The sequence below is a fragment of the Perognathus longimembris genome, chromosome 2, assembly GCF_023159225.1.
Source record: "Perognathus longimembris pacificus isolate PPM17 chromosome 2, ASM2315922v1, whole genome shotgun sequence".
Lineage (NCBI taxonomy): Eukaryota > Metazoa > Chordata > Mammalia > Rodentia > Heteromyidae > Perognathus > Perognathus longimembris.
Window position 1 is genome coordinate 136,274,252 of NC_063162.1, and position 23,346 is coordinate 136,297,597.

General features: G+C 42.7%; 1 protein-coding gene across 3 annotated transcripts; it reads right to left on the reverse strand.

Moving 5' to 3' along the window:
• Positions 1–1,080: 1,080 nt before the first annotated feature.
• On the reverse strand, positions 1,081–23,248 carry Zc3hc1 (zinc finger C3HC-type containing 1). 3 transcript variants are annotated; one of them, XM_048340217.1, is made up of 10 exons: positions 23,087–23,248; positions 21,324–21,435; positions 17,993–18,143; positions 17,411–17,494; positions 12,482–12,609; positions 10,732–10,886; positions 9,347–9,590; positions 7,868–8,080; positions 5,417–5,623; positions 1,081–1,495 (listed from the first exon to the last, which is right to left on the reverse strand). In XM_048340217.1, the coding sequence occupies exons 1-10, from the start codon at positions 23,230–23,232 to the stop codon at positions 1,427–1,429; spliced, it is 1,509 nt and encodes a 502-aa protein (XP_048196174.1). In that variant the 5' UTR covers positions 23,233–23,248; the 3' UTR covers positions 1,081–1,426. The 3 variants fall into 3 exon arrangements, with proteins under 3 accessions (XP_048196174.1, XP_048196176.1, XP_048196175.1); XM_048340219.1 differs by having other exon boundaries at positions 5,564–5,623; positions 17,993–18,144; positions 21,325–21,450; XM_048340218.1 differs by having other exon boundaries at positions 5,488–5,623; positions 17,993–18,144; positions 21,325–21,450.
• Between the last annotated feature and the right edge of the window lie 98 nt (positions 23,249–23,346).

The window sequence follows — 23,346 nt, forward strand, 5'->3', positions numbered from 1 at the left end:
TGCTAGCCTTGAGCAAAAAGAAGACAGGGAAAGTGCTCAGGCCCTGAGTTCAAGCCCCAGAACTGGGGGGAAAAAAATAAGCAAATAAAATTGTTTTGTGTGGAATAAGGGAGAGGCAGATAGGGCGTGAAGCTGGTAGAGTGTCTTGTATACATGTGTGGAAATGTCATAATAAAAGCCTCATTGTACAAAAAATTTTTGCAAGTTAAAAAAAAATCTTGCAGGGCTGGGGATATGGCCTAGTGGCAAGAGTGCTTGCCTCGTATACATGAGGCCCTGGGTTCGATTCCTCAGCACCACATATACAGAAAATGGCCAGAAGTGGCGCTGTGGCTCAAGTGGCAGAGTGCGAGCCTTGAGCAAAAAAGAAGCCATGGACAGTGCTCAGGCCCTGAGTTCACGGCCTAGGACTGGCCAAAAAAAAAAAAAAAAAAAAAAAATCAAAAAAATCTTGCAGTGAAGCTATTGACAATATGACAGGCAGGCTAGACCTTTAGGAAAAGAATGTGGAAGCAGCCTCTGAATAGTCTGGTCCACTAGCTGAAGCTTGATCTGGGACAGAGAGTAAATGTCTTTTGCGATGAGAAGGCACCAGTGGCTCATGCCTATAATCCTAGCTAGTCAAGAGGCTAAGATCTGAGGACCAGTGTTTAAAGCAATCTTGGTCAGAAAAGTGCATAAGACTTACCTTCAATGAAACACACACACACACACACACACACACACACACACACACACACACACACACGCGCACGTGTGCGCGCCAAAAGTAGAGCTATAGCTCAAGTGGTAGAGTGCTAGTTTTGAGAAGAAAAACTCAGGAACAACCCTTATACCCTGAGTTCAAGCTCTAGGATCAGCACTAAAAAACCAAACTAAACCAAAACAAACAAACAAAAAAAACCCCCCACTTTGCCTGAGCCTTAAGAAAGACTACACCTCTTTGAGTAGAATTACAAATAAGTCTTCATTTCTGCAGCCAATTGGAAAACCCAAAGTTCAACTCTTTTCACTGTTCTCTGAAGTATGCAACCCACCAGAACCCACCAGACTAAAGGAAAACAGTTTTCTAGCAGGAAGAATTGTAAGAAAGCTTTTATTAACACACTTGTGTTCCTGGGATATGAGTGCTTATAACACTGCCGTACTACAGCATAGACTGGACGTTGCCATTTGGGTCTTCCATCTGCTTTTCTAAGACCAGTCTTTCCATAGAAGGCAGCTTGCTTACCTTCCCTGTTCACATTCCTGTGAAGCAACTTGCCTCTCACTAGCACGGATGACTGACATGTAATGTCTTTGTGAATGCAGGGACTCCTGTGGTTAAGCCAGGATGGAGACAAACAGCATGGGCTGACCAAAAGGGAATTCTGCCTCTGTTTCAAAGTCTCTCTCATTCAGTCCTCTTGCAAGGGCTGGTATATCTTCAGGATGAGGATAAAGATTCCCACTGCCGGAATATCCGGAACACTTTCCTTGATTTCTCCGAGAGACTCTATAGAGAGAAAGATATATTATTAGGATTAAATTCTTTTGTAGAGACAAAAGCTAGGAGATAACTTTAGAACATTTCTCCTACAATGATCTAGATATACCTAGGATTGAATAAAAACTATTTATTTATTTACTGTGTCAATCCTGGAGCCTAGGCACTGTACCTCAGTTTGTTTTGCTCAAGGCTAGTGCTCTGTCTTTCCCTCTCCTCCTCCCCTTCCCTTCCCGCCCTCTACCACCTTAGCCACAGCTCCACTTTCAGCTTAAAAAAGTTAATTGGAGATGAGACTTTCCTGCCTAGGCTGGCTTCCAACTGCAATCCTCAGTCTCTTTTGTTGTTGTTGGTTGTAAGGCTTGAGCTCAGGGCCTGAGCACTATCTCTGACCTCCTTTGCTCAAGGATAGAGCTCTACCACTTGAGCCACGGCACCACTTCCGGTTTCCTGGTGGTTAATTTGAGATAAGAGTCTCAGGGACTTTCCTGCCTAGGCTAGCTTGGAACCGTGATCCTCAGATTTCAGCCTCCTCAGTAGCTAGGATTACAGATGTGAGCCATCAGTGAGTGCCTGGTAGATCTCAGCTTCATGAGTAGCTAGGATTAGAGGTATGAGCTCCTGGTGCCCAGGAAACTAATTTTATTCTATACTATGCATAATGAACAACTGAAGTAAAATAACTAATAAAGTTTATATTCTACTGTGAGACTGATGCCAACTCTGAGCTTCCAAAATGTGTCTCACAGCCTCCTTTCTATCTGTATGTATCTAATCTGTGTATGTGTGCCCTGACTCTTCTGGCTTTGTGCAACATCTATTCTGTACTATTCTTTTTTCTTTTTTTGAGGGGGGCAGTAATAGGGTTTGAACTCAGAACTTTGCCAGGCAGGCATCAACCCCGTTTGCTTTGGATATTCTTGGAAAGGGATCTAATGTTTTAGAAAAAAGGTCTTCATGTCCTGAACCATAGTCCTCCCACTTATGCCTTCCATGTAGTTGGGATAACACGGTCATACCACCATGTCCAGCCTGTCTGGACTGGCTTTGAATTGATCATCCCAATTTCTGCTTCTTGAATAGCTGGGATGTCAGGTCTGAGCTACTGCACCTGGCCATATGTTTATTTATTTTTGTTTTGTGTAAATCCACAATGCTTAAATTGTCCTAGTGCATTATTTCTTCTTTTTTTTTTTTTTGCCAGTCCTGGGCCTTGGACTCAGGGCCTGAGCACTGTCCCTGGCTTCTTTTTGCTCAAGGCTAGCACTCTGCCACTTGAGCCACAGCGCCACTTCTGGCCGTTTTCTGTATACGTGGTGCTGGGGAATCGAACCCAGGGCTTCATGTGTACGAGGCAAGCACTCTTGCCACTAGGCCATATCCCCAGCCCCTAGTGTATTATTTCTTGTGAACAAGGATTCACATTTATGTGACACCAGGCTAAGACACCAAAGCTAAGAAATAAAGTTGAATGACCCCTAAGAGTTTCAACTATGACCTTGGCTTTCTCAGCTCAGGTTTTAGCTAGCAGAGCTAAAAATAGGAAGACTATCATTGCCACTTGATTATACTTAGGAAGTGCTCTGAGGCTATGAGAAATGGTGTTACGGGGAGACAAAGCAATTTAATAGAAATAGAAGTTCTTAGTAAGTCAGAACATGGTCTTCTCAGCCTCTGAGAGTAACAATAGAGCACAGATTTCCCACACAGACAGAGCCTTAGGGAGAGGACAAAGGACATTTAGGGAGACATACACAAGCTATGACCAGTTCCTAACATAAGATGGCATTTCTATTTTTCCCTTATCCTCTTATGGATAAGGATTTCAATAAAATAAAGTTCCAGGAGCTGGGCATTGGCCCATGCTTGTAATCCTAGCCTCTCAGGCTAGCCTGAGCAGAAAAGTCCCTGTGAGACTTACTCCAATAAACTATTCAAAAAATCTGGAAGTGGCTTTTGGCTCAAGTGGTAGAGTACTAGCCTTAAGCATAAAGAGGCTCAGGGAAAGCACCCAGGCCCTGAGTTCAAGCCCCAGGACCAGCAGAAAAATAAATAAATGGAAAATAAAGCCTCAGGATGGAAAAATTTGAGTTGGGACCCAAGGGAGTTTGGTTTAGTGACAAAGCTGAAACTACTTTGGAAAAAAAATAATAAAACCATCAAGATCCTTCCTCACAGCTCCATTAGGATTTGTATCACCCACAGCAGTGAGGTTAATAACCCACTTCCGTAATGAACCTGAAAAGTCCCAGAATCCAGAGCCAATTAGGACATGCTGCAACTCTTTCTTCTGACAATAACACCCTCACCATTACACATACAAAAGCCCTGGGTTTTTTTGTTTGTTTTACTTTTACATGTGTGCTAGACCTGGGGTTTGAATTCAAAGCACTGTCCCTGAGCTTTTTAATTTTTTTTTGTGTCAGTCCTGGGGCTTGAACTCAGGGCCTAGTCACTATCCCAGAGCCTCCCTGTACTCAAGGCTAGCACTCTACCACTTGTGCCACAGGAACACTTCAGTTTTTTTCTATTTATGTGGTACTGAGGAATAGAACTCAGGGCTTCATGCATGCTAGATAAGCATTCCAACACCAAGCTACATTCCCAGCCCTCCCTGAGCTTTTTGCTCAAGGTTAGCACTCTACCCCTTGAGCCACAGCTCCACTTTTGGCTTTTTGCTGGCTAATTAGAGATATAAGTCTCACAAACGTTCCTGCCCTTGGAACCATATTCCTCAGATCTCAGCCTCCTAAGTAGTTAGGTTAACAGTGTAAGCCAAGTACCCGTGTTTTTGTTTTTGCCTTTTTAATTTGACAATATTAAAGGGGAGTCTTAACAAAAGCTGACAAACATTATCTCCTGAAGACTTAGGCAGAGAGAATTTGTAAGCAAAGGTAGATTTAATACCTCCAAGTTGAGTGCCGGGTCAAATATTTGTCTTTAAATAACTATGTATTCCTAAAGGATTTTTTTTTTTTTTTTTTTGCCAGTCCTGGGGCTTGCATTCAGGGCCTGAGCACTGTCCCTGGCTTCCTTTTGCTCAAGGCTAGCACTCTACCTCTTGAGCCACAGCACCAAGGCTTCGTGCATGCTAGGCAAGCACTCTACCACTAAGCCACATTCCCAGCCCCTCTAAAGGATTTTTTAAGTTGAAAGAAAATGCAGGCTTTATTTTTCCATGAGCAACTTGGAAACCCTCAATATTCACTGAGGGCATTCATGTATACTGCTGAGCTTTTAGCATCCTTTCAGCTCCCTCTTGTGGAAGCCTGTGGTCCTACCAAGACCACAAGAGACCATGAATGAAGGCATGCAGGCCAAGTGTTGTTCACTTATTATTTACTTGGGAGGGTGTGGAGGTCAGTAACATATTTACAGTAGGCTACAAGACAAATGTGGAACCAGCCTGCAAAGGAAAAAGGAGTCCATGGTGGTGACTTCTTTACGTCTGTGAGCTTCATTCTTGACCCAGAGCCAACATGTTTTCTCAGTTATTTCATGAGCACAGCAGTCTGAAAAGGCTGGCTAAGGATGGACTGGAAGATATATGTGTAGGCTATGGACCAGAGTAAAGTGATATATCCTACACAAGGAATGGACCCTTTTGAGCTCCAAATGGAGAGATACTAACTGACAGAGAAAGTAGCTGCTCTGCATACTGCTGATCCAACTAATTCCCTTTCTGCATTCCTTCCCTTCTTCTCGTCTTTTAAGTTGAGAGCACAAAGAATTTAGCAGAATATAATGGAATGTCATATGCTAAATCGCAGAAGGACTGACTCACTCTCATGCTTTTCTCTGACATATAAACAACATGAGTGCAATGACTTAGGAAAGCTTCAGGCAGGTAGAGAAGAAGTACAGGACAAGCCTCTGGGCCCATCTCATGGACAACAAGAGCCCTAAACATGCAGGGCAACCTCTGCTCACCATGGAGTCTGGTTCAGCTGGCTGCTTAGATTGTTTGTAGGCCAACAGGATAGACAGCACTGCCCTCCAGCCTGGCTCTGACGGAATGCTAGCATCCACCTCTGTTTCACCTTTCTCTCTGATTTCTTTACCAAATGTGATATTCACCCAGGGGCACCAGTCTCGATGCTGAGAGGTGGGATCAAAGAAACTTCGGGAAGATGTGTCCTGAGGGCAGATGAAGAGACATAGGGTTAATGCAGGACAGATGCTAGGTCTATTCAGAGAAGCAATTGCCTCAAAATCTTTTTTTTTTTTTTTTGGCCAGTCCTGGGCCTTGGACTCAGGGCCTGAGCACTGTCCCTGGCTTCCTTTTTGCTCAAGGCTAGCACTCTGCCACTTGAGCCACAGCACCACTTCTGGCCATTTTCTGTATATGTGGTGCTGGGGAATCGAACCCAGGGCCTCATGTATACAAGGCAAGCTCTCTTGCTACTAGGCCATATCCCCAGCCCCTGCCTCAAAAATCTTGCAACTGCTTCATTTCTAGTTTTATGTTCCTATTTATGCCTGTCCTGGGACCTGAACTCAGGGCCTGAGTATGGTCCTTTAGATTTTTCACTCAAGGCTGGCACTCTACCACTTGAGCTACAGTTCCACTTCCCACTTTTTGGTAGTTAACTGGAGATAATGAGTCTCCTGAACTTCAAACCATGATCCTTATAAATCTCAGCCTTGGGGCTGGAAATGTGGCCTAGTGGTAGAGTGCTTGCCTAGCATACATGAAGCCCTAGGTTCAATTCCTCAGCACCACATACCACACATACAGAAAAAGCCAGAAGTGGAGCTGTAGCTCAAATGGCAGAGTGCTAGCCTTGAGCAAAAAGCCAGGGACAGTGGTCAGGCCCTGAGTCCCAAGCCCCAGGACTGGCAAAAAAAAAAAACACAAAAACAACAAAAAACTCAGCCTCCGGAATAGCTAGGATTACTGGAGTGAGACATCAATGGCTGTCTTACGTTCCCCTTACTTATTTCTTATTTAATTTTAATTGTTATTATAAAGGTGATATGATATACAGAGGGGTTACAGTTACATAAATCAGGTAATGAGTACATTTCTTTTTAGAGAATGTCACACTTCTCTGTTTTTCCCTCTCCTATAAGTTGTTTAGTTCATTTAGCAGTGGCTAGCTAGTGAGTACTTCGGCTGCAATTTGTTAACACTTTGTCCCTCCATTTCTGTGCTTTCCTTACCCTCACAAATTTTATTTTTATGCCAGTTCCAGGGCTTCAACTCAGGTTGTGGGCACTGCCCCTGAGCTTCTCCTGAAGGCTTGAACTCTACCACTTTTGGGTGACGTATTGCAAATCAGAGTCTCATAAGCCTGGCACTGGTGGTTCATGCCATGCCTGTAATTCTATACTGAGATCTAAGGATTGTGGTTTGAAGCCAGTAGGAAAGTCAATGAAACTCTTATCCCAATTAACCACCAGAAAGCTGGGAGTAGAGATGTGGCTCAAAGTGATAGAGCACTAGCCTTGAACAAAAACTCAGTGAAAGTGCCCAGGCTCTGAGCTCAAACTCCAGTACCAAAACAGGAAAAAAAAAAAAGTCTACGAGACTTTCCTGCCTGGGCTGGATTTGAACTGAGATCCTCAGATCTCAACTTCTTGAGTAGTTAGTTAGGATCACAGGTGTGAGCCACCGTTGCCTAGCTTTATTTTTATTTGAGACAAGGTCTTGCTTTATATATATAGCTTAGGTTGGCCTCAATTTCCTGATTGTCGTTCCACATTTCTGAGTACATTCTTATTTAACTTCTCTTTTTATTTTCCTCCCTTTCTCTCTTCCTTCCTCCCATTTCCCTTCCTTCTTTCCTTCTCTGCTTTCCTTTATTTGCAGTACCAGTGTTAGAACTCACAAGCTTAGGCTTGCTTAACTGGTGCTCTACAACTTGAGCTATGCCTCAAGCCCAGATTTTTGCTGGTTATTTTATTTTATTCTTATTATTTTTTTCTTGCCAGTCCTGGGGCTTGAACTCAGGGCCTGGGCACTGACTCTGAGCTTCTTTTGCTCAAGGCTAGCATTCTACTAATTGAGTTACAGCACCATTTCCAGTTTTTCTGTTTATGTGATACTGAGGAATTAAACCCAGGGCTTCATGCATGTTAGGCACACACTCTACCACTAAGCCACATTGCCAACCCCTGGTAGTTATTTTAGAGATGAGAGTTTCACAGACTTTCCTGCCTAGGTGAGCTTCGAACTGTGATTCTAGGCTGGGAATGTGGCCTGGGTGCTTACCTAGCATGCATGAAGCCCTGGGTTCAAATCCTCAGTACCACATAAACAGAAAAAGCCAGAAGTGGCGCTGTGCCTCAAGAGGTAGAGTGCTGCCTTGAGCAAAAAGAAGCCAGGGACAGTGCTTAGGCCCTGAGTCCAAGCCCCAGGACTGGCAAAAAAAACCTCACCGAGCTGCTGGAAGAGCAAAGACGAGCTCGTTTGGCTTTCCGGAGAGGGCTTGAGGGTACATCAAGGCCAGTGCTGTCTCCTGTTCCCATGCTTCGAGTCACTGGACGGCTTCTGGTGGTAGGGCTGGCTGCCTCTGGCTCAGGCCGCTCAATGGGACTGGAAGAGTCCCAACTTCGGGTTCTAGAGACAATGAGACCTGGGCTCTTTTCAGTCTGAAAGAAAAAGGGAAGACAAGGAGGTATATAAGTGATGATGATAGTTATGATTGGAAGTTCTTTCAAAAGCAGGTGGTCTAGTATTTTATAGTTTAAATGATAAAAACTTAGCTTCTGAATTGTCAGCATAGCCACTATTGTCACAGACTATTCTATTTTGATACTGAATTTCTGAAACATATTTAGTTTTTCCACTTATGAAGAGAAACATGATGGAAGAGCCTGATCCACAGGGTTACAAGTAAAGCCAACTGCTGGGTGCGGTGGTACAAGCCTGTCTTCCCAGCTAGCCAGGTAGGCAAAGGAAGCAAAAACCTATCTCAAAAGCAAGATAAAAGCAAAAGGGCTAGGGACATGGCTCAAGTGGTAGGGTAGCATGGGTAAGGCCCTGAGTTCAATTCCCAGTACAACAAAAATCAACAAAACAAAACATGGATGTGATGACTCACATAAAAAATTCAACTACTGGGGCTGGAGATATGGCCTAGTGGCAAGAGAGCTTGCCTCCTATACATGAGGCCCTGGGTTCGATTCCCCAGCACCACATATACAGAAAACGGCCAGAAGTGGTGCTGTGGCTCAAGTGGCAGAGTGCTAGCCTTGAACAAAAGGAAGCCAGGGACAGTGCTCAGGCCCTGAGTCCAAGGCCCAGGACTGGCCAAAAAAAAAAAAAAAAAAAATTCAACTACTGGGGTAAGAATGTGGCTTAGTGGTAGAGTGTTTGCCTCACATGCATGAAGCCCTGGGTTCGATTTCTCAGTACCACATACACAAGAAAAAACTGGAAGTGGTGCTGCAGCTCAAGTGGTAGAGTACTAGCCTTGAGCAAAAGAAGCTCAGGGACAGTGCCCAGGCCCTGAGTCTAAGCTCCAAGACTGAAAAAAAAAGATCCAACTACTCAGGAGCTAGACATTGGGAAGACTGTGGTTTGAGGCTGGCTTGGGCAAAAAGTTAGAAAGACCCCCATCTCAATTAATAAGCTGGGCATGGTGGTTTATATCTTAGGTTCTAGCTATTCAGGTTATAGGAAGGAGGATCATGGTCTGAAGCTAGAACTGGGCAAACATTTGAGACCTTACCTGAAAAATAACTAAAGCCAAGAAAGGCTGGGGGGTGTGGCTCAAGTAGTAGAGTGCCTACCTAGCTAGCAAGTATGAGACCCTGAGTTTGAAAAACAAAAAAAAAAGGTGAAGACTACAAGTCAATTTCCAACTTTCTACCACTAACACTTTTAGCAAGAATGCTGTTAAGCTATGTTAATACCTGATCTGAAGCTGGGAAAAACGTGGCATCCTGGCTCCGAGTCATCATCCTCCTAGGAGATTCAGGCACTAGAGGGAAGCGATCTGGCCGACCCTCAGTGCCTGAAATGGGGGAGCTGGAGAAGCCAAAGGACGCATCCAGGTCAGTCACAGACGACTCAATCTGCTGGAAGCCCCAGAGTCCCACCTTCCGCATACACTGTGAGCATGTCATCAGGGAGAGCTGCATGGGTTCCAAAGAAGAGCTAGGAAGAAGTGACAAAGAAAGTGTGTGTTTCCAAAGGAGCCAGTTCCACGCAAAGTACATGCTTTATATGTTTTACCTCATCAAACCAACCCTGACTGGTCTAGTGGTCTGGAACCATGTCCTCGGCTCTAACTTCACCCACATATTTTCCATATATTTTGATGTGCTCTCTCCCCAGGCTATTTACTTTTTGGAGGGGTTGTGGCTTTTTAACTTTCAAAGGATTGTATGAAAGGGTTACAATTTAACATTCCTCTTTGTGTCCAGTGCATTTTGATCAGTCACTCTTTTCATCATTCTTTGCCATCTCTCCTACCCCTTTCCCTGGAGTTCTATCAAGTCTCCACTTCCTTTTTCTTATATATACACTGAGTGTTAGGACTGTATTAGTCCTCTATTTCCTTGTCCATTCACCCACAAGCTACCCATTACCCCCCATTAGCTGAAACTGTTTCAGATTCCTGATAATCATTTTAGAAAACTGTTAACTGTTAGAACTCCATGGAGTTTCACAGCTGCATATACTATACTTTAGTTAATGTCATATACTGATGTTGTATATGTGCATATGCCCTTGTGTGCATTTAATGGGAGACTGTATATTAAGCCTAAGATCCTCAAGGCTATTTTGAAGTTTGTTTCATAAAGCTATCGGGTCCTCTTAAACTCCTTCCTTAATCTACTGCAGAAAGCATGTTTGGGGTAAACCAAGGTCGGTTCTAACAGCCTTCACCTCAGAGGGAGGCCAGCCAAACTGGCAGCTGGGATGGAAATACCAACAAGGGGAACGTGGGGAACTCCAGCTGGTGACTCCTTTGCTAGCGCTCATCAATTAAACTTATTTTCCTTCCTTTCTCACAATAGAAAGGAGCTCATTTTCTTTCTGTTTTTAGAGAAGAGCTTCACTGTTTATAGGAACACAAGTTTCCAGGTGGGAACTGGGAATACAAGATAGGAAACTTAGGTGTAAACACCATGCCTTCTCAAGTTTGGATTCTCCCCTCCTCCCACCACCAATATTCTTTGTTTCTTTTCTCACAGAAAACATCACCTGATTTCCAGATACAATGAGTGACTACAATATATAGGTATGTGTTGTTGTCATGGTTCACACTGTCAGACAGAAATAGCTGACTAACCTCCATGCCCAGCCACACAGAGAAAGAACACAGGCAGTGACTTGGACTTGGATGTCTGAGCCTAATTTGCTTGCTGTTTTCCTCTCTTCAGTTATAGGGTCAAGTTCATCTTCAAGCAAATGTAGCAGATGACTGATCTTGTCTTCTGTCAAGCACTGAACAGAACCAAGGTAAAAAACTTGAAGTTTCAACCACCATAAAAAGAAAATGTATTCAGGATAATGCATGTAGATGGGAGAAGGCAAAATCCTGGGTAGAAAGGACAAATAGAAAGGCAGCATTTCCACAGAGAAGACTTATTCTAGGACAGGGCTAAGGGGTCACATAGCAGCTTTCAGAGCTGCTGACCTGCTGACCCAGAAAGGGAGTGGTTTTCCTGGAATTATCAAACTAAATTGTTTTCAACTTACCAATTGTAGTTCTTCTCTAAAACCTATGAAATTTAAACCCAAACAATGAAAATAGTCCTATTTATGTCTTGGCCTGACACTGAATTAACTTTCTGAAAGAACAGAGTTTGTCAGCCTTAATTTTTGTGCTAAGAACAATAGTAACTATGGGAAACAGGGGATGACTTGACCAGGAACAGTGTGATATTTACAAAAGACAACAAGGTTAATAGTTGACTGCTAAAAGCTGCAGCACAGTGTTAATTTAAACAAGCAAAGGCTGGAAATGTGGCTTAATGGTAGAGTGCTTGCCTAGCATGCATGAAGCCCTGGGTTCGATTCCTCAGTACCATATAAACAGAAAAGGCCAGAAGTGGTGTTGTGGCTCAAGTGGTAGAGTGCTAGCCTTGAGCAAAAGAAACTCAGGGACAGTGCCCAGGCCTTGAGTTCAAGCCACAGGACTGGCCAAAACAAAAGCAAGCAAAATAATCAGCTTTTACTTCCTAAAATACACTTCAAAGAGAACTCACAGGCTGGTAATATGGGTCAGTAACATTCAACTTCAAAAAAGAGAAAGGCTAGAGCATTTCAATGTTTCTATTCCCTGGAAAAGGGAGTTTTTAGTCCCCTAGCGTTGGGAAAATTGTATGTAATAAACCATTTGCAAGGGCTAGGAATGTGACTTAGTGGTAGAGTGCTTGCCTAGCATGCATAAAGCCCTGGGTTCAATTCCTCAGTTCCACATAAATAGAAAAAGCCAGAAGTTTCCCTGAGTTCAAACCCCAGGGCTGGCAGAAAAATAACAAAAAATTGCAAGCTGTATGCTTGTGGCTCTCGCCTGTAATCTTAGCTACTCAGGAGGCTGAAATCTGAGGATCAAGGTTTGAAGACAGCCTAGGCCAAAAAAAAAAAAAAAAAATCTGTGAGACTCTTATCTCCAAATAACCAGCAAAAAGCCAGAAGTAGATCTCTGGCTCAAGTGGTAGAGCATTAGCTTTGAGCAAAAAAGCCAAGGTGATAATAATAATAATAACAACAACAACAACAACAAAAGCCAAGTAAGAATGTGAGGCCTTGAGTTCCAGCTGTAGTACAGACATAAATAAATACATAAACAAGCCTTTCACAGTCACATTTCAGTATTTTCTATCAAATAGTCAAATCAAAATAAAACTGAATTTATGCCACTGAAAGAACCATTCTAAATGTTCAAATGGAATTTATTTACTCAAACTCTCCACAGCTGCCCATCTGGTAGTTCTTTTCCCAACAATCTGCACCTTCCTGGCATTAAAAGAAATGCTCGCTACCAACACTGATGACCCCTACAGGCCGCTATAACCCTGCCAAGAAAAACTCACCATGGTCTTCAAATCCTCTGACCTCAAGGAAGGAAGTTGAAGGTCCAAGTGACAAAGGCTTTGAAAACGGTCTAGGAATTCATTGACAAGGACATTAGGCTCATCCAATGGCAATGTCCCAAATCGATCTATGGACCAAGTAACACAGAAGATAACATTGGTGTTAACAAGTAAACACAAATGGAACAATTAGAGAAACATGAAATGGAGGGGAAGAGGTATTTGATGATACTAAGAAATTATTGTATTGCTGTTCACAAAAACCCAACAACATAAGATGGCACTGGTGGCTCACGCCTGTAATCCTACTCAGGAGGCTGAGATCTGAGGATCACAGTTAGAGCCAGTCTGGGCAAGAAAGTCCCTGAGAGTCTTATCTCCAATAAACTACTCAGAAAAGGCCAGAAGTGGTGCTGTAGCTCAAGTGGGAGAGTGCTAGCCTTATACCAAAGAAGCTCAGGGACAGTGCCCAGGCCTTGAGTTCAAGCCCCAGGATGGCACAAAAACAAACAAACAACAGCGGTGCCCAAGAACACATGGATGGATAAAGAAGATGGAGCACAGCATATATAAATATAAATACTTACATAATATGGAATGTTATATAGCCATAAAGAGAAATGACCATTGTGTCATGTGTAGGAAAGTGGATGAATTGGAGTGTAATATATTACAGCATATTAAGCAAGACTAATCAAGCTAAAAACAACCAGATAATGTATGTTTTTGCTCATATGTGGAAGCTAGACCTAAGACATACATATTCATGGACAAGAACAGACATATATATAGTCCCCTATACATCATTACATATATAAACACAGAACTGAATCTAAGGGATTACTTAGGAGGAGAAGGGAAGGAGAAGGAAAAAAGAAAGAGGGTGAATTTTATAATATATTGCAAGAACATATGCAAAGCTGTTATTGAAAGCTGTTATCAATAGGGATGCGAGGGACCAGGGAAGAGAAAAAGGCTCTGTGTTTGCGGGGTTAGTACTAGCAGAAGAGGGTTGGGCTAACAAGGAGGATGAAGATAGATTATTTGCAACTACGAAATCTGAACAATGAAACCCACTGAAATTGTTTTGGAAAGGGGAAGGGAAAGTGATATATAAATTATATAATGTTCTATATAATCTAATTTTATGTAATTTAACATGAAAGATCTACAGATAAATAGAAGATCTTGGAACCAATCCTTCATGGCTAACAAGGGATAACTGTAACAATTTATATAAAAATATGAATCAGCCAGGCTCAGGCCTGCAATCCTAGCTACTCAGGAAGCTGAGATCTGAGGGTTGCACTTCAAAGCCAGCCCTAGCAGGAAGTCCCTGAGATTCTTATCTCCAGTTAACCACCGGAAAACCAGAAGTGGCACTGTGACTCAAATGGTAGAGCACTAGCCTTGAGCAGAAGAGCTTAGGGACAGCACCCAGACCCAAAGTTCAAGCCTCATGACAAAAAAAACCCAAAACCCAAAACATGAATCATTTTACTAAAAATGTCCCTTCTGCTTAGCATATATGAGACATTGGGTTCAATTTTCAGCACTACAAAAAAGAAAAAAAAAAGAAAGAAAGAAAGGCAGGAGCCAATGTCTCATGCTTCTTTCTTTTTTTTATATTTGTTTTGTGCCAGTATTGGGGCCTGAACTGAGGGCCTGGGGACTGTCCTAGTGAAATGCCTGGCTTCGTGTCTGTATGTCTAATTACTCAGGAGGCTGAGATCTAGAGGACTTAAGTGTGAAGCCAAACCAGGTAGAAAAGTCCTCAAGACTGCATCTCTACAAAAATCAGCAAAAGGGCTGGGAATATGGCCTAGTGGCAAGAGTGCTTGCCTCGTATACATGAAGCCCTGGGTTCGATTCCTCAGAACCACATATATAGAAAAGGCCAGAAGTGGCGCTGTGGCTCAAGTGGCAGAGTGCTAGCCTTGAGCAAAAAGAAGCAAGGGACAGTGCTCAGGCCCTGAGTCCAAGCACCAGGACTGGCAAAAAACAAACAAATAAAGTAAATTTTTTTAAAAAAATCAGCAAAAGGCTGGGCTGGAGGTATAGCTCAAATGGTAGAGTGCCAGCCAAACAAGCAAGCTGAGCAAGCACAAGGCCTTGAGTTAAAAACTCAGTTCTACATTGTCCAAAAAAGAAATATACTCATCATGTGACTTAGGAAATGGTGATTCCTCTGTACAACATCTTAATAATGCAAATGTATAACAAAAACAATCTCAGTACTAGCAAAAAAAATAAAATAAAAGGGAAAGGCATATATATATATTAAAAAATCAAGAAAAAGCTGGGTATGAAAAAGCTTGGGAGGCAGAGGTAGGATTACAAGTTGAAGGCCAACTCAGGCTGCATAGTTGAGATCTTGTCTCAAAAAACAAACAAACAAATAAAGTTGAACAATAAAACATGCTCTGGGGCTGGGAACGTGGCTTGGTGGTAGAGTGCTTGCCTATCATACATGAAACCCTGGGTTCAATTGCTCAGTACCATATAAACAGAAAAAGCCAGAAGTGGGGCTGGGAATATGGCCTAGTGGTAGAGTGCTTGCATCGTATACATGAAGCACTGGGTTAGATTCCTCAGCACCACATACATAGAAAAAGCAAGAAGTGGAGCTGTGGCTCAAGTGACACAGTGCTGGCCTTGAGCAAAAAGAAGTCAAGGACAGTGGTCAGGCCCTGAGTTTAAGTCCCAGGACTGGCAAAAAAAAAAGCCAGAAGTGGAGCTGTTGCTCAACTGGTCAAGTGGCAGAATGCTAGCCTTAAGCAAAAGAAGCTTCCGGGACAAAAAGCAAAAAACAAAACGTACTCTGATGACCAGGAGCTGAGGTTTGGTTTGGCAAAACTTGGGAGAAAAAACTAGGTCTGTACACTTTTCTGTACATCTTCTAATTCAAGGTTTAGTCTAACTGCTACACTACTTAGAAATTCACAGTAAAATCTTCTAGAAACAAGAAAAAAAAAAAAAAGCATACAAGCTGGGTGATGCTAGTTCATACCTGTAATGCTAGCTACTCAGGAGGCTGAGATCTGGAAGATTTGAGTTTCAAGCCTGATGGAGCAGAAAAGTCCAAAAGAGGAAGTAGAGAATGATAGAGCACAGAAGTTCAGAGAGAGCACCTCAAGCCCTGAGTTCAATCCCCCAAACTAGCAAACAAAATAAAATAAAATAAAAACTAGCCAGGTGCTGGTGGCTCATGTTTGTAATCCTAGCTACTCAGGATCTGAGGATCTTGGTTTGAAGCCAGCCTGGGCAGAAAAGTCTGTGAGAATTTTATCTCCAATAAACTATCCAGAAAAAGCTGGAAGTGGCACTGTGGCTCAAGTGGTAGAGCCTTGAGCACAAAGAAACAGGGACAGTGGCCAGGCCCTTAGTTCAAACCCCAGGTCCTGCAGGGGGAAAAAAAAGTCCATGAGACTCTTATCTCCAATTAACCAGCAAAAAATGATGGACTGGAGGCATGGCTCAAGTGGTAGAGCACTAACAGAATGAGAAATCTAAGCAAACTTGAGACCCTGATTTCAACCCTTGGTAGTGATAAAATAAAACAAGAAGGTATGAGTCACCCTCAAAAGTGAGGTCTGGAAAGAAATTAGATATCCTCAAGGAAGTTAAAACCGTGAATGGGGTCAAGAAAGAAAAGCATGTAACAACAAGAGCTGGGGACCAGTAACAGAGCTCTGGGCAGAACCTAATACTTGCACTGAGTACAATGATAGGTTCAAATGCTCACAAGGTTGAGCTGTGGGAAACATAGGCCTATGGCAGGAAATCCTTGTTATAGGATCACCTTCACTTAAACAATTTCATCAGAGGTCACCTTCAACCATTTTTTTCCCTCTTAGTGGTCACTCATTCCTAGCTATCACTAACCCTGGAATTAACTTGAGCTCTCCAACTTGAAATAAAACCTATACCTACCCTGGACTAATCCTGATCAAGGTATAAAAGGTATGAACACTGTTGTTTTGTAACATGGAGGAAGAATTTTGTACTTGGTGAGATTTCCCCACCAGAGGGCTCTGCTGTTGAAGGTCTCAGCAGAAATAGGCCTGCATGAACAACAAACTATTCTAATATCCCAGGGGATACTAGGTTGTGCGTTCTCTTATTCAGAAGTCCTCAGCATACACACCAGTGTTTCCTATTTCAATAGAAACAGTGTCCTGACACTGATACTGGGAAGAAACCCAGAGCATGGACATGGCCCCTCCTGATGCCTGGCTGAGGCAGCCTTGGGCTGGGATGAGGTCTTACCTCAGTGTGGCTGCTAAAGTATACTGTTTTGCTGTAGTAAGCTGGGAGTCTTCCACAGCCATCATTAGTACAACTACTGAATCTTCCTTTTACAGGAAGCCGAGGTAGAATAGGAGCTGCTCAATGGGTAGGAGAAACAGAATTAGGAACCAGAGAAAACTATAGACATGGCATTTCTCTAGTTCATTTTAGGACTTCTGATTCTTAGTTTCCTCACCCCAAACAACTAGTTGATGATAGCTGCCTCCTAGGGTGCTTGTGAGGATTCAACTGGCACTTGATAAAGTTAAAACATAAAATAAGGGCTAGGAATATGGCCTAGTGGTAAAGTGCCTGCCTCATATACATGAAGCCCTGGGTTCGATTCCTCAGCACCACATATATAGAAAAAAGCCGGAAGTGGCCCTGTGGCTCAAGTAGTGCTAGCCTTGAGCAAAAAAAGAAGCCAGGGATGGCGCTCAGGCCCTGAGTCCATGCCCCAGGCCTGGCAACAAAAACAAAAAACAAACAAAACATAAAATAAAAGTGTAATCAAGTTCTTGAAAAGTACAAAGAGAGGAAAAACAAACTTCAAAGAATAGGTTTTTTCACAAAGTAATGGATGATATTAGAGAAGAGATCTAGGAGAGATGATAAATGGAAATTATCACAAGTAAGTACCTGGAGAGGGGCTGTCTGGCCAGAAACAGAACTTTTCATGGGCAGTGCACAGGGATTTTGTCAGCTCAGCACAGCGTTCCTTATCTGAAATCCACACAGGTAACATGACTTAAAATTGTTCACAAAGTAAGTTAAACTGAGAGCCTAAGATCAACACAAGCATATTAAATAAATTATTAGGGCATTTCAAAGTGTGAGCCTTCTAAAAGTCCTGTTTCTTTAAGATTATAAATTTAAAATAAACATTCCACTATCAGTTACTTAGGATATATAAAGTCAATATATCAAATCAGGTAGAAAAACAAGGGAGGGGGGAGCAACTATGATAAGAAATGTACTCACTACCTTACCTTACATATGTAACTGTAACCTGTCTGTACATCACCTTGACAATAAAAATAATTTTATATATATATCAAGTCAATTCAGCTGCCTGGAATTACATAGCCTAGGCTGGTCTTAAATCTTCCATCCTCCTGCTTTAGTGTCCTGAATGTTAGGATTTCAGGTGTGTCCCACATGTCCAGCTCTAAAACAATTCAGTCTTTGTGGAGAAAAATATAATCTGTACTTTATACTTACATCTGTCAAAGTCAAAAGCTGGCTGCAAACTGGCACAGAGAAAAGCTTGGCAGCTGGAACATTTCAGCATGTCACATTCAACTGTGACCCAGCCATATTTCGCACAGACAAGTGGAGATAGCTCAGGGGGCTTCCCTGCCCATTTTAAAGAGTATTCATGTTAAGAAAAGCAAGAGTACAAGTAAAGAGCAGTGAACAGAATTAAAACTTTAATAAGCACATTAATGAGATAAGCAGTAAGAAAAATTACAAACCAATTTCAAAGTATAGACACATACTTTGCAAAATGATGGTCATTTGAGCATCAAGCAGAGTAATACATTAATTTTACCTCTAGGAAGCTTTTTCTCTATATATACAGACACATATATATGCATATTACACACATATACATAGGTGTACACATGTATACTGTATATACACATGTGTGTATGTGTATATATGTATGTATACATATGTATATGTATGTATAAGATATATATTGGCTGGCACTCTACACTTGAGCTATGCCCCCAGTTCAGGCTATATTTTTTAAGTTTTGTCCATTGTGGGGCTTGAACTCAGGGCCTGGGCACTGTCCCTGAGCATTTTTGCTCAAGGCTAGCACTCTACCACTTTGAGCCACAGTGCCACTTCCAGTTTTGTCTGTTTATATTGTACTGAGGAATCGAACCCAGCACTTCATGCATGCTAAGCAAGCACTCTATCACTAAGCCACATTCCCAGCCCCCCAAAGAAATTTAAATAGAAAAAAGAAAACCAATACTAATTTTCATAGCCAGATACAGTGATTCATACTTATAATGCTCACTACTAAGAAAGCTGAGATGGGGGGACTGCAGTTCAAGGTCATCTTGGGCAAGAAGTTTTTGAAACCCCCATCTCAACCAATAAAAAAAGCTGGTGCTATGATGTGGGCTGTCAAACGAGCTACACAGGAAGCATAAGCTAAAGGACTACAATCTAGGACAGATTAGACAAAAAGGAAAACTTTATTTGAAAAAAAATAACTAAAGTGGGCTGAGGATATAGCCTAGCGGCAAGAGTGCCTGCCTCGGATACACGAGGCCCTAGGTTCGATTCCCCAGCACCACATATACAGAAAACGGCCAGAAGCGGCGCTGTGGCTCAAGTGGCAGAGTGCTAGCCTTGAGCGGGAAGAAGCCAGGGACAGTGCTCAGGCCCTGAGTCCAAGCCCCAGGACTGGCCAAAAAAAAACAAAAAAAAAAAAAACTAAAGTACAAAGGGTTGAGAGTGTAGCTCAAGTGGCAGAACATCTGTCTAGCAAGCACAAAACCCTGATTTCAAATCCTACAAGTACTAAAACAAAATTTTCATTATCCTCCCAAGTTTACTATTTATTAATATGCAGGTCAGTAATGTCTTTTCTTTCTTTCTTTCTTTCTTTTTTTTTGCCAGTCCTGAGATTTGAACTCAGGGACTGGGCACTATCTTTTGCTCAAGAGTAGAAATCTACCACTTGAGCCATAGTGCCACTTCTGGCCTTTTTCTCCACTCCAGCCCTGAGTGAAAAAGTTGCATGAGGTCCTGAGTTCAAGGTCCAGTACCAGTACCCCCCCCCCCCCAAAAAAAAAGAATTTAAGTCAGGCACCAGTGGCTCATGCCTGTAATTCTAGTTACTCAGGAGGCTGAGATCTGAGGACTGCAGTTCAAAGCCAGCCCAGTCAGAAAAGTGTAAGACAATCTTATCTCCAATGAACCACCAGGAAACCAGAAGTTGCAATGTGGCTCAAAGTGGTAGAGGCTTGTGCAAAAAGGGCTAAGAGGCAGCGCCCAGGACTGGTCAAGCCCTATGACCACCCCACTACCAACAACAACAAAAGGATAATTTACTGGGCTCTAATGGCTCATGCCTGTAATTCTAGCTACTCATGGGATCCTGATCTAAGAATTGTGGTTCTTAGCCAATAGGAAAGTTGTGAGACTCCTTCTCCAATTAACTACAAAAAGCCAGAAATAGAGCTGTGGCTCAAGAAGCAGAGTGCAAGACTAGAGAGAAAAAGCTCAGGAACAGATCCTAGGCCCTGAGTTCAAGACTCAGGATTGGCACAAAAAAAGAAAAGGGAGGATTTAGCTGAAATGTAGGAGACAAAAGAGTAGTATAGTTTTTAAAAAATTAGATTCTAATCCTGCTCTGTCATTTGCTACTAGGTTGTCTTGAACAAGTCATGTAATGATTTCTTAAGTAAAATGAATACTAATAAAGCCTTCCTAGAGGTAAGGGGAAGATGAAATTGATGTGAACACAACCAATATACAAGTATCAGTATCATTCCTTCTCTCATGTTCACTTTTGCTTTTGTTAAAAAAAAGTTTAGGGGGCTGGGAATATGGCCTAGTGGCAAGAATGCTTGCCTCCCATACATGAAGCCCTGGGTTCAATTCCCCAGTACCACATATAGAGAAAATGGCCACAAGTGGCACTGTGGCTCAAGTGGCAGAGTGCTAGCCTTGAGCAAAAAAAGCCAGGGACAGTGCTCAGGCCCTGAGTCCAAGGTCCAGGACTGGCAAAAAAAAAAAAAAAAGTTTAGAAAATCTCAAATGTCCTTTTGAGGGAACATATTACGATGCTAATTTTCCTATAAAAGTTCTTACCAAGACTGACTTTAGTTTAAAACATCAGAGTAAGCCAGAGATCAGTGGTTCAGGCTGAGATCTGAGGATCAAGGTTGGACGTCAACGTGGGTATAGAAAAGTCAGACTCTTACCTCCAATTAGCCAGGCATAATGCCTCTGATCATTTAAAAACTATTTATCAAAACGAATTCCAGGATATACAAACATTTTTTTGTTATTGTTGGTGGTAGTGGTAGTTGTGTTGATAGTTTTTGCAGGGTTATGGGATTTTTTTTCTCTGTCTTTTGAGGGGAGGAGAAAGAGAGGGGTCCAGGAATAAAGGGAGGGAGGATGAACAAAGCAGACATAGTACTCAGTAGACACTATGTGAAAAATGAACTATGCAACTTGTGGACAAGGACAAGAGGGGGACAGTGAAGGAAGGAGTGGCATTATCTAAAAAGAAAACTGCTCTGTATAACACCTTAATAATAACAATTGTCTACAGTATAGTAATAACAATAATCTATCTACATATATATTTATATGGACATATCTACAGAAAAAAAAAGATGAACTGGAAGTGTAGCTCAAGAGGAAAAGTGCCATCTTTCTTGAGAGCCTGAGGCTCTGAGTTTACAGTCTAATAACAGCACAAAATAAAATAAAACAGCACAGTAAGTAGTCTAGCATCCTAGAGGAATGACAATTCCAGGAGCAGGAGGAACTGTTTAGGTTCACTGCAAAAGGATATAGAAAATGTTTCAACTCTGTTAAAGAAAGCTTCTTTGCTGGTAGATTCCAACAGGGGTTGCTGTGCTTCAGGTGATCCATTAGCTGGTTGGTCTGTGGAAGATGTGTCCTTCCTAAAATAAAGTAGACTGGTGGGCAATCTTTCATTGTAACATTATTTAGTTTATCTATACATCACAGTACCAATCACACCCAAACTATATTTAATTTAATTAATTTATTTATTTTGTAAGTTGTGGGGCTTGAACTCTGGACCTGGATACTGTCTTTGAGCTCTTCAGCACTCTACCACTTGCGCCACAGCGCCACTTCTGGTTTTCTGGTGGTAAATTGGAGTTAGGAGTCTCATGGACTTTCCTGCCCAGGTTGGCTTTGAACCTTGATTCTCAGATCTCAGCCTCCTGAGTAGCTAGGATTACAGGCATGAGCCACCAGGGCCTGGCTATATTTTTATTTATGCACTATTGGAGTTTGCTCTTGTTTAGTAGGCACTCTAAGTGAGGCCATACCTCACTTTCAGCTCAATTTGCTTTAGGTACTTTCTTTTTTATTTTTATTTTTTTCTGGTCCTGGGGCTTGAACTCTAGGTCTAAGCACTGTCCCTGAACTTTTTACTCGAGGCTAAAGCTCTACTACAAGAGCCACAGCTCTACTTTCAGTTTTTGGTGATTAAATGGAGATAAAAGTCTCATGAAATGTCCTATGCTTCCAACTGCCATTTTCTGCTCAGCTTTCTGAATAGCTAGGATTACTGGTTTTAACCACTGGTGCGCAGAGTCTTTAGACACCTTTTTGTTAGGGTCTCCAACTTATTGCACAGGGCCAGCCTGGACATCCATCCTACTTATGCTTCCAGCTGTAGTTGGGTGAAAGGCACCCACCCCAGCTCCTTGCTTTCTCTGTTGAGATTGGGGATAGGATTCCTATCAAATATTTTGCATGGGCTGGCCTGGAACTGAGATCCTCTTGATCTCAGTTTCTAAACTGGTGAGATGACAACCTCATCCAACTACTGGCTAAGATAAAGGCTCAGAAACTTTTCAAACCTGCAGTGCTCCTGATCTTTGCCTCTCGAGTAGCTAAGATTACAGGCTTGAGCCACAGATGCTCCAGCCTAGGAATAAATTCTTTTTTTTTACCAGTCCTTAGGCTTGAACTCAGGGCCTGGACACTGTCCCTGAGCTTTTTTTGCTCAAGGCTAGCACTATATCACTTGAGCCACAGGGAGACTTCCGGCTTTTTCTATATATGTGGTGCTGAGGAATCGAACCCAGGGCTTCATGCATGCAAGGCAAACACTCTCACTATCACTAAGCCACATTCCCAACCAGGAAGAAACTCTTGAAAACTACATTCCAACATAAACTAGTTTAATTTGGTCTCAAGTTATTTGTTTTTATACATTTAAAGTTTTTTTTTTTTTTTGGTCCTGGAAAAGAAGTTCCTAAGCTTCACCACCAGAGTGTCAAAGGGGTTCCACAGAAACGTTCTTTAGAACACCAACTAAGAGTAGTCAGGTGCACTCATTCATTTAGCGGTATTCCCCCCCCCGCCCCTTTTTTTCCCCTTTCAAAAGCCCTCTGACAAGACTCTGAAACCGACCAATCATGGCAACCCTAGTCTCCTTCAGAGTGTAAGAACAATTCATCTCCACAGACGAACTCGCGGGCTAAGAGAGAACCCACCCCTCACCCCACCTCCCGGCCGCTCCCACTTCAGGCCCATAGTTTCCCGCCGGACCCAGGGAGGGACTGAGAAACTCACGCTTCTGCGCTTCCATCTTCCGGGGCAATCCCCTCGTCTATGAGCTGCCGGACTTTTTGGGGGGTCCCTTCTGGGGAACGAACGACTGTACCCCAATTCTTTTCAATCCCCGCGGCAAACGTCTGCTCCTCGCTGGGCGCCGCCATCTTGGTCCGTTGCAGAATTGCTTCCCCGAGGGTTTGAAGGCTCCGGAACTTCCGTTCTGGCAGCTTAAGATCCGCCTCCTGCGGCGACCCCAGGAAGCGGGAGTCCGCTGAAGG